This window comes from Heliconius melpomene, unplaced genomic scaffold (assembly GCF_056956725.1).
Source record: "Heliconius melpomene rosina isolate 202511_hmr_F unplaced genomic scaffold, ASM5695672v1 Hmr00187, whole genome shotgun sequence".
In the NCBI taxonomy this organism is placed as follows: domain Eukaryota; kingdom Metazoa; phylum Arthropoda; class Insecta; order Lepidoptera; family Nymphalidae; genus Heliconius; species Heliconius melpomene.
Genome location: NW_028181855.1, coordinates 108,824 through 119,483, shown reverse-complemented (window position 1 = coordinate 119,483; position 10,660 = coordinate 108,824). Strand labels below are relative to the sequence as shown.

Sequence of the window (10,660 nt, the reverse complement as noted above, 5' to 3'; positions counted from 1 at the left end):
AACATATTATTAGAAAAAAAAAAAGATACATATTTAAATATTTAAATAAAAAAAGAAATAACCAAACAAAACCAAACAAAAAGTAATAATATATACCAAAAATAATAATAATAAGATAAAATGCCCCATTAGTGTGTGTGTGTTGTGTGTGTATCTATGTGTGTATGTATGTGTGTGTATGTATATGTGTGTGTGTGTATAACAATAAGCAATTATGTAGATTGAAACCGTTTAATTTGGTTTCTAAAAGAATCTGCAGATAAATGGAAGAGATCAATATGAGCATACTTTTTATTGTATTGTTAGCGATATTTCGCGTTAGCGATATGCGAGCGGTATCGATACCCATCACTACGATTCCCACGCGTATAAAACAAGCGCTGAGTCATGCATAACCTAATTTGCGGGTCGGTCGTCGTCTGGGAAGGTGGTTGGTGTCGATACTGTGAGTCCGTTCTATTTTATTACATTAGTTATGTCATTTTATGTTTGAAAAGGTAACGATTGTTAAATTGTTAGTAATTTAGTATTTCTAATTCATTAGAGTGAATTATCAAGGTAGTTTTGAATTATATCAACCCGAGGCCATCCTAACCCTAAATAAATTGTATCATTGGCTTTGAAAAGAGCAACTGTTGAGTTTCTTGCCGGCTCTTCTCAGCAGAACTGCCTTCCGAACCGGTGGTAGCTTCTTGCTTACATATTCATTCGACTAGTCTATTTGAATAAATAATATTTTGAGTTTGAATCATTGTATTTTTTAATATTTACCGCTTCTGATTTCTAATATCAGAAGTGGGATTGAATCTGCCTCACAGTTCTTATTTTTGTATAGAAACAATCGTTACTTTTCACTAAAATGTCATATGTGTTGCGGCTGTACCTAGTGGTAGTATGTACGTCGAAGTTTGCGCGTAGTGATTTACATTCACGTAGTTCGTAAATACATTGAGTACGTATTTGTATATGCCGTAGTCAAGTAGCGCATCCGTGGCAATGTTCCGTATAGCTTACGCACGCCGTCGCAAGAGTAGGTGGCGTTCTTACCCTCATTATTACGATATGAAGTTCAGTTCGTGTTAAGTTCGTATAACGCAAGTGCGACAGGATCGTACATGTTGTAATTGGTCGACATCGAGAAAAGCAATCATTTATTTGGTAGTAGGTAGGTAGATATTCAGTATCGCGCGTTTGTCACCAACCACCAATAGGATGATTTTATTTTTATATTGGATTCTTATTTTAAAATAAACCGACTTGCAAATGTACTCGTAATTATCATCACTTTGATAGACTTGTTTTGTTTAGTTACGTTTGCTTAAGTAACGTTGTCATTGTAACCATAAAAAGAAATATTAATTAAAACTTATAATGTTAATAATTAAATGAGACAACCAACACCATCTACAGATAAGAATTGTTGATGTATAAGTTGCATTTACATAAATCAATAATGTTATTGAGACGATATTAGTTTATTGTGTGGCGTTTAAAACAATTTGATTCAGTTATGGTCAGGTTAGGCCGAGTCACAATAAAATAGAAGCATTGATTAAGTAGCCAGTACAAAATTGATAAATAGGTGCGTAGGTTTCTCAGTCTAATAGGATGTTTCTGCCGGATATTTAGTCCTAATTACGTAATTAAAACGGCTTGTACTGCTGTCACATACAAATTATAGCTTGGCAAGTGACAACAAGTTTGTGAGTGTTGTAAATACGGGCAAGAATAGTTTGATTCTTGTATACATTATAAAATCACGTAAATAATTCTCAATCTCTTAGATGAACTGGCGAAGTAAATGACAATTAACGTTGAGCTCAACTGCACTTAAATCTTGTGATGGAGCTCGCGGGGTATCATTGTAGGTGCGGTTTGTAGGTGCATATCTAAAATACACAATTTGCGCAGGAGTCACCGCGTACTTGTCGGTGTCTACGTTCGTTTGACTGAGAAGAAATCTGTTATAAAAGCCTACTGTTCGAACTTATTCTTTATTTTTGTGTTATTGTTTAATACAATAGTTGAAGGGCTACATGTTAAGGGACAGATTGCAGAAATATACTCATAATTACTTTCTTTACTTATGCATTTTCAGTTTAGTTCTTCATTCATGGCATTTCTAGCGTATCAGTTGAACACAATTCACTTCACCTATGTCACGTCGTATGGAAAACCCAAAAGGAAAATTGACCGACAGAATAAGAGATAACTGTACACAATTAAAGAATACATGTAAAAAGAGATGGAATAAAAATGTACTCTACACCTATAACGAAACAAACAAATATTTAGAGTTTTTACAGAGCGAGAAAAAATATTTTATATGAGTGTTAATTTATATTTTCAGATTTATAATTTAATTTTGTTATGTTGTAGTGAATACAAAAAATATCTAAAGTACTAAATACAAACATCAACTGAGACTGAACGTTTACGAACGTCTCTACGTTTAGAGGCTAAGGGGACCTTAGGAGGAAGGGCATCATATAAGAGACGAGCTATTGTAAGACAGGATTAATGAATTTTATTGAAATATCAAAATCAATTTTGTATTACAGGTTACTGCTGAATGACAATGTGATATTTATTAAAGTGATATTGGTCCTCTTGCTAATTACCTGGATGTCACGTTATTAGACTAGCTAATATGAATATGCTGTACTTGCAGCTCAGATGGAGATACTTGTACGGTATACATTTTGCTTTCAGTCTCCTTACGTACAGGAATGTATTGCGATTGCCAAAAACCAGCATTTTGATACCTGCAACATATTTTATTGCTTATTCATACAGACTCTAGCAGTAGGGCATGCGTTACTTGACGCTTGTCTTGTCTTAAGGACGCATAGGGTGTCCAGGCTATACGTGGCTAAGAGAGATTGACCAGCCGTAGTAATTTGATGAATACGACCTACATGATGAGCCTCTATGACGACATCTATGATACTGTATACCTCAATACGTATGATTGCGGTCATCGTATTGGGAAGCTTCACACGTTTGAATATGTTCTGCGTGTGGAATGAGCTCGTACGTTGGAAAACGTTCTGCGTACGAGTGGGTCAGATAAGAGACCATGTTTCACATCTACAATACTCTGTATGCCTCAGTACGTATGATTGCGGTCATCGTATTGGGAAGCTTCACATGTTTGAATACGTTCTGCGTGTGGAATGCGCTCGTACGTTTGAAAACTATCTGCGTACGAGTGGGTCTGATAAAAAGACCATGTTACAGGATCCACATAGTAAGAGTGCCTCCGGTGGATGCACTGACGCGATGCTCTCCCGCCAACGCAACTCTACGTGTCTGCTCGCCTCGTGCGATGCGTCTCTACGTATCCCTGCTCGCCTTGCGCGATGCGTCTCTACGTGTCCCTGCTCGCCTTGCGCAACGCTTCTCTACGTGTCTGCTCGCCTTGCGCGACGCGTCTCTATGTGTCTCTGCTCGTCTTGCGCGACGCGTCTCTACATGTATCTGCTCGCCTTGCGCGACGCGTCTCTACGTATTTCTGCTCGCCTTGCGCGATGCGTCTCTACGTGTCTGCTCGCCTTGCACGACGCGTCTCTATGTGTCTCTGCTCGTCTTGCGCGACGCGTTTCTACGTGTACCTGCTCGCCTTGCGCGATGCGTCTCTACGTGTCCCTGCTCGCCTTGCGCAACGCTTCTCTACGTGTCTGCTCGCCTTGCGCGACGCGTCTCTATGTGTCTCTGCTCGTCTTGCGCGACGCGTCTCTACATGTATCTGCTCGCCTTGCGCGACGCGTCTCTACGTATCTCTGCTCGCCTTGCGCGATGCGTCTCTACGTGTCTGCTCGCCTTGCACGACGCGTCTCTATGTGTCTCTGCTCGTCTTGCGCGACGCGTTTCTACGTGTATCTGCTCGCCTTGCGCGACGCGTCTCAACGCGTCTCTGCTTGCCTTGCCCGACGCGTCTCTACGTGTATCTGCTCGCCTTGCGCGACGCGTCTCTACGTGTATCTGCTCGCCTTGCGCGACGCGTCTCAACGCGTCTCTGCTTGCCTTGCCCGACGCGTCTCTACGTGTATCTGCTCGTCTTGCGTGACGTAGCTCTACACATCTCTGCTCGCCTCACGCAACGCATCTCTGCATGGATCTCGATAGACGTATCCTTTAAATATTTCTTTACTATTTATGTTTTTCCCTTTGAAATTCAATTACTCTCACTTTGAGTGAGATTTTTGTAACGACAATGTATGATTGTTTTTCAAAGCGAAGTAGTTTTATCTCTATTACAAACGATTTTGTATCATGGCCCCTATTTTAGGCGAGGAATGACAGGATATGCCACGACGGGGGTACGGTGATGTGATTAATTAAGAGCTTTTTTCTCGTACAGATCATGATACTGCTGAATCCTCAGGTGCATCTAGTAGCTGCTAGATTGCTGCTTCAAGTGTTTCGAGCGAAGACAGCGATCAAAGTTCCTTACTGAGGAACTCCCCAGCGAGAGTTTTCAATGACGCCGAGGACGACGTCCGGTCAGGAGAGGCCGTGTTAGCGATATTTCGCGTTAGCGATATGCGAGCGGTATCGATACCCATCACTACGATTCCCACGCGTATAAAACAAGCGCTGAGTCATGCATAACCTAATTTGCGGGTCGGTCGTCGTCTGGGAAGGTGGTTGGTGTCGATACTGTGAGTCCGTTCTATTTTATTACATTAGTTATGTCATTTTATGTTTGAAAAGGTAACGATTGTTAAATTGTTAGTAATTTAGTATTTCTAATTCATTAGAGTGAATTATCAAGGTAGTTTTGAATTATATCAACCCGAGGCCATCCTAACCCTAAATAAATTGTATCATTGGCTTTGAAAAGAGCAACTGTTGAGTTTCTTGCCGGCTCTTCTCAGCAGAACTGCCTTCCGAACCGGTGGTAGCTTCTTGCTTACATATTCATTCGACTAGTCTATTTGAATAAATAATATTTTGAGTTTGAATCATTGTATTTTTTAATATTTACCGCTTCTGATTTCTAATAGTATAATAATGGTACACGAGAGAAAAAAGAGTTATCCGCGTATTTAGTATGTGATGTAGGTACATAAAATAGATTAGACTGGGCTATTCTAGTTCTTTTTATAGGTACGTTGATATTTAGACATGAAAGCAATTCGGGTGAATCAATGCTGCCTGACAGAAGATTATAAATTATCATCAAGTCCAATAATTCACGACGATCACTTAGCGAAGCAATATGAAAGTGTTTACAGCTTTCCTCATAGGTCCCAAAATTCCTATATATTTTAAAGTTCAGGTGTTTAATAAACTTTACTTGTATAGCTTCAATAGCATTTATATATTTAGCAAACTGAGGATTCCAGATACAACCACCATACTCTAATATGCTTCTTACAAGCGCAAAATAAACACTCTTTATACAATTAATGTTTTTGAAGGGTTTACATGAACGAATAACAAAACCTAAATATTTGTAAGCTTTATTCGTAATGTAATTAATATGTTCATTCATTTGCAATTTGCTATCCAATAAAATACCTAAATCACGAACCAAATGAGTTTTGTTAATCGGAGAGTTATTAATAATATAGGCATGATCGATTAAAGTGTTTTTTCGTGTAAAAGTAATTTGACTGCATTTTTCGACATTGACAGTAATCCTATTGTTTCTATAATATTGACTTAACCTATCTAAGTCGCTTTGGATCAATAAGCAGTCTGTAATGCTGTTCACTTTCATGTACACCTTCTTATCGTCTGCAAACATTGAAAACTTAGAATGTTTAAAGCAATCTCTTATATCAAAAAGATATATATTATATAGCAGTGGTCCTAGATGTGAGCCTTGGGGTACTCCAGAAGTGATACAGACGTAATCAGATCGAGACCCCCCCAATCTAACAGCTTGCTTTCTATTAGATATATAAGACTTCATCCAACGAAATAAATCTCCTCGTATACCTAAGGCATATAGTTTTTTCATAAGGATAACATGGTCCACGCGGTCAAACGCTTTCTCGAAATCTGTATAAATTACGTCAACTTGATATCCCTCGTCCATGTATTTCAAAATGTCACTTGTAAACCCAATCAGATTAGAATTAGTTGATCGCCTTTTCATAAATCCATGTTGATTATTAGGTATGGCTCTGCTGAGAACAGAATACAATTTAGTATATATTAGTTTTTCTAGCACTTTACCCAATATATTCAAAATAGATATAGGACGATAGTTTATAATTAGAGTTTCGGATCCTTTTTTATGTATAGGTATGATGTGTGCTTCTTTCCATTTAGATGGGAAAATACCTTCACTCAGTGATTTATTATATAAAAGCATTAAAGGAAAAGCAACCTCTTTAGCACAGTTTTTGAAAAATACTGAAGGTATATTATCACTACCAGGACCTTTTCGTATATTAAGCGATTCAAATACCTTCAGAATTTCTGTCTCTGTAAGCCTAATCATATATAAATTTTCGTCTGAAAAGGAGGAAACATTATAACTTTGTTCGGTATAATTTAGCGTGGAATCAATAAAGACACTTTTAAAATATTTATTGAAACCTTGACAGATTTTTAGTTCGTCGTCATAGATTTCGTTGTCGTAATACAAGATGCTGGGATAATTCGATGCTTTCTTACGTTTCGACCTAACATACGTGTGCAAAACTTCCGGTGATTTCAATATATGATCCTGAATGTAAAGTATGTAACGCTTAAAGCATGTTTTTTGCATCTGCTTTTGCCTATCCCTCAAAAGTTTAAATTCATCATAGTCCAATAAATTACCATATACTTTCCATTTATGGTGTATTTTATATTTTTCCCTAATAACATTTATTAAAGCCCTAGAGTACCAAACAGGTTAATTGTGTCTACCTCCCACGGCATGCTTAGGCACGAAATCATTAATTAATTTATATAAAATTTCGTAAAAACAATTTAAAGATTCATCTACTGATTTATTTTGAAAAATAATATTCCAATTAATTAAAGAAAGTTCCTTCTTTATACGATCATAGTCTGCTTTCTGAAATAAATATTTTATAAACTTTCCAAGACGAACCTCGGCTGTAAAAATCTCAATACTGTCAATTTCTAATGCCGGGTGATATTTATCTTCACTTAGTAAAGGATCGGTTGAAATTGATATATTTAAGTTAGTATTAGCTATAACTAAATCTAAAATATTTCCACTGAAATTGGAATATTTATTGAGTTGCAGGAGTCCATGAAACTGTAATGCATTCAGGAAAGTAACAGCAGTATTAAATGTTTCATTGGTGCCTTCTTTTGCACAAGTTGGCCCTCCTCGTGAATCCCATTGTATACTGGGCATATTGAAGTCGCCCAATAATATGACATGATCATCAGGATGAGCTTGCATTACGGCATTCAAAGAATCCAACACTAAAGCTAATCTCTGAGAATGCTGCATGTCTCCAGGTACATAAACTACTCCTAAGTGGACAGCTCGTCGCTGAGTAATACCAAAACCGCGCGCACCTATTGTTATCCAAACTAATTCAACACCCACCCGTGAGAACTCGCTCCTCAGTTTTGCATGGTACACCTGCTTAGCGTATATCATAACTCCACCACCTATACTTTTATGGGAGGATTTGGTGTCTCGATCACATCTAAAAATATCATAGCGTGCATCACTTACCTCACTGTTTAGGAAACTATTATTTAACCATGTCTCTGTTATAAATATTAAATCGAAATCATTAGACAATACGCTTTGATAAATATCATTAACCTTAGTACGGAGACCACGAACATTTTGGTAATATAATTTAATTGAATTAATCATTTATAATAATATTTTTAAATAGTTTGATTACATACTTTAAATATATATAGGAAATTATAGTGGGGGAAACATAGTCAATTTTATGGGATGGATCATTTTTTCAATGCAATAAAGTATTATTATTTTTTTTTTTTTTTTAAATAATTAATTATTATTTAATTAATATTATATTTATAATATAATTTTTTAAATAATTATTAATCGTTTATTATATATTTTAATTTTTAATATGAATATTATAAAAATAGGAGAAAGAAAAATATTAAAAATTTAATAATTAATATTAATATATATATACATTAATTAAATTTATTATTATATATATATATATACGTCGGAGTTGGGTGGATTTCCCTCGCACATAGTTTTGAGTGCCCGGTCTACTGTGTGCTTTAGTGGATAATGTTGGCATGAGTAAACACAATTTGTGATATTACGAATTAATTACAACACCGTAATCAATACACAAGAAAGCAGCTACCGCTATCCCAGTAGGTAGATACACAACACGGAACGCGGGACAGTTTCAGTGTCGTCTGCACCGGCCGACTGCCAAACACAAAGTGAGTCGATGTCCGTCGGCCACGCTTCGACTCGCCCCTTCCATACCAATGCATAACACTAACTCTGTCGTCACTTACCGCCGGCACCTTCCCACGCATTCCCGCGGGTTGTATACCACCTTGAAGGCCCCTCGGAGCCCGAACGATCGACACCAGTTTCAACTGAATCCGAGCGGGGAAAACTGAAAAAATCGGTTTTCGCCACTTACCGCCCGCACCTTCGGGGTCGGGGTCTTCTGGTGAAGGAGAGCCAGATAGACCGGCGCCAAAAGTGGTTGCCATGAGGAGACGGAAAGGTCTCGGTGAGGCAGAAAGGAAGGAGTTGCCGCTGAGGTCAGAACAGGAGGTGTCTGACAGCGCTGCGGCCGTACTGGCCAGGGCTAGCTCCAGGCTCTCGGACATGTCTCTACCATCCGAGAAAGAGCAGGACGAAGCCATACTTGCGTCTGACCTACAAAATCAGGTGGTGGACAGCCTAGCGGTGATAAGGAAGGTTGCCAGCAGATCGGGCAACCTTAAAGGAACTTTCACCAAGGCCTTTTGACGGATACCGGCCCGAGTGGGGACTCGAGCGGGTTATGTGGGACTCGTGGACCGGCTGAAGGCCAATCCCAATACCCACTAAAACCTCACGATGCTCCTCCTCAACCACCACTGGCCGCGAGACGCGGGGACTATAATCGTCCACGAAACGCGGCGGCGGGAGCCTGCTAGGCACGTCGCGGAGTCAAGGGTGTGTGGGCACCCTCGACGGCCTGCTCGGAGTAGCACGCGGGAGCAACCTGCGCGCGCCTACTCGGGCCAGGTTGGTAGGCGGCCAGCTTCCCCAAGCTGACCGCCCTCTGGCATATTAGGGCGGAAGGCGGCGATCGTGTGCCGCCCTCCGGCGACCCGGTCTCTTACGGCGGATGGCGACTTTGGCAAAAGCCTCCCTCGTCCGTTCCGCCCACTCCTTCTCGAGCACCACTGCCTCGCAGAAGGATGAGACCGCATCCCACGACGTCTCGCTGCCGGCCATAGCCTTGACCACGGCCGGCAGGGAAAGGTCGTCCCCTATGACGTCGCGCAAAGCGCGACGTTGAGACGCCCAGGCTGAGCACACCTCCAACGTGTGCTGGGCCGTCTCGTCGAGGCAGTCGTCGCAGTGGTGGCAGCGAGCGTCGGGCTCCCTCCCGGCGATCCGACACAGGTAACCCCCGAAGCAGCCATGCCCCGTGAGCACCTGTGTCGTGTGGAAGGTTAGGACGCCGTGACGCCGCGCTAACCACTGGCGGAACACTGGACGAACAGCCTCGATCTTCCTCAGGCCGGCAGATGGATTTGCCAGCCGAGTTTCCCACATTTCAGCCGCGGCTACCCGCGCCTCCTCAGTGCGTGCTTGGCTTGCCGGTTCCCCGGACGCTAGGCCTCGACGCCGGCAATAGACCGACCGACCAGAGAAAGAGCATCCAGGTCCCACGGTATGACTCCAGCCAGCACGCACGCCACTTCACCGGAGATGGTCCGGTACCCCCGTATCGCCCGGATGGCCATCACCCTCTGCGCACGTCGCAGCAGAGTGATGTTGTGCCGGTCGGATCGGACCACTCCGGTGTACAGCCGACGGCTAGAGGCGCTCGGCCCATCCACATTGGGCAAAAGGCGCGCCAGTGCCGCCGCTGTCTTCAACAGTTTCGGGGCCAAAGATGTAAAGCGGCCCCGAAAACTCCACCGACCATCCAGAACAAGTCCGAGGTACTTCATGCTCCGGGCAACGTCAATTTTGACGCCACCGACGACGATGTGGGCATCTGCCGGTGGGCCCTTTCGAGGAGCATGGAAGTAGATTGCCTCGGACTTGTTGAGGGAGACTTCCAAGCCCAGCCGCTTTATGCGGCCGACTACCTCCGCAACTCCAGCAGTCGCGAGGACTGCCGCCTCTCGATAGGTCCACTGCTGCGCCAAGACCAGCGTGTCATCGGCGTAACAGAGGACCTTTATCCCCCTCAGGGTGCCGCCCCGCAGCACCCAGTCGTATCCGATGTTCCAGAGGATCGGACCCAGCACCGATCCTTGTGGAGCACCGGCCGACACAACGAACTCCTTCCAACCTCCTCCAGGAGCTGGAAAGGTCACAGACCTACCGGACAGGTAAGCCCCGATGACGCGGCGCAGGTATGGAGGCACACGATAGTATAACAGTGCCTCCTTTATGCAGGGCCATGGCAGGGAGTTGAAGGCGTTGGCGATGTCTAAAGACACCGCCAAGACTCCATTGCCTCGGGCCACCGCATCCTGCGCATAGGACTTT

At 42.1% G+C, this 10,660-nt stretch overlaps 1 protein-coding gene across 2 annotated transcripts; it reads left to right on the top strand.

Annotated features, from left to right (window-relative positions):
* The first annotated feature begins 294 nt into the window (after nt 1-294).
* On the top strand, nt 295-4,967 carry LOC146526655 (uncharacterized). Of its 2 annotated transcripts, XM_085206887.1 has the most exons (3): nt 295-2,693; nt 2,797-4,130; nt 4,388-4,967. In XM_085206887.1, exons 2-3 carry the CDS (start codon nt 3,363-3,365, stop codon nt 4,457-4,459), a joined length of 840 nt encoding a protein of 279 aa, XP_085063013.1. In that variant the 5' UTR covers nt 295-2,693; nt 2,797-3,362; the 3' UTR covers nt 4,460-4,967. The 2 variants fall into 2 exon arrangements, with proteins under 2 accessions (XP_085063013.1, XP_085063012.1); XM_085206886.1 differs by having other exon boundaries at nt 2,797-4,967.
* The last annotated feature ends 5,693 nt before the right edge of the window (nt 4,968-10,660 follow it).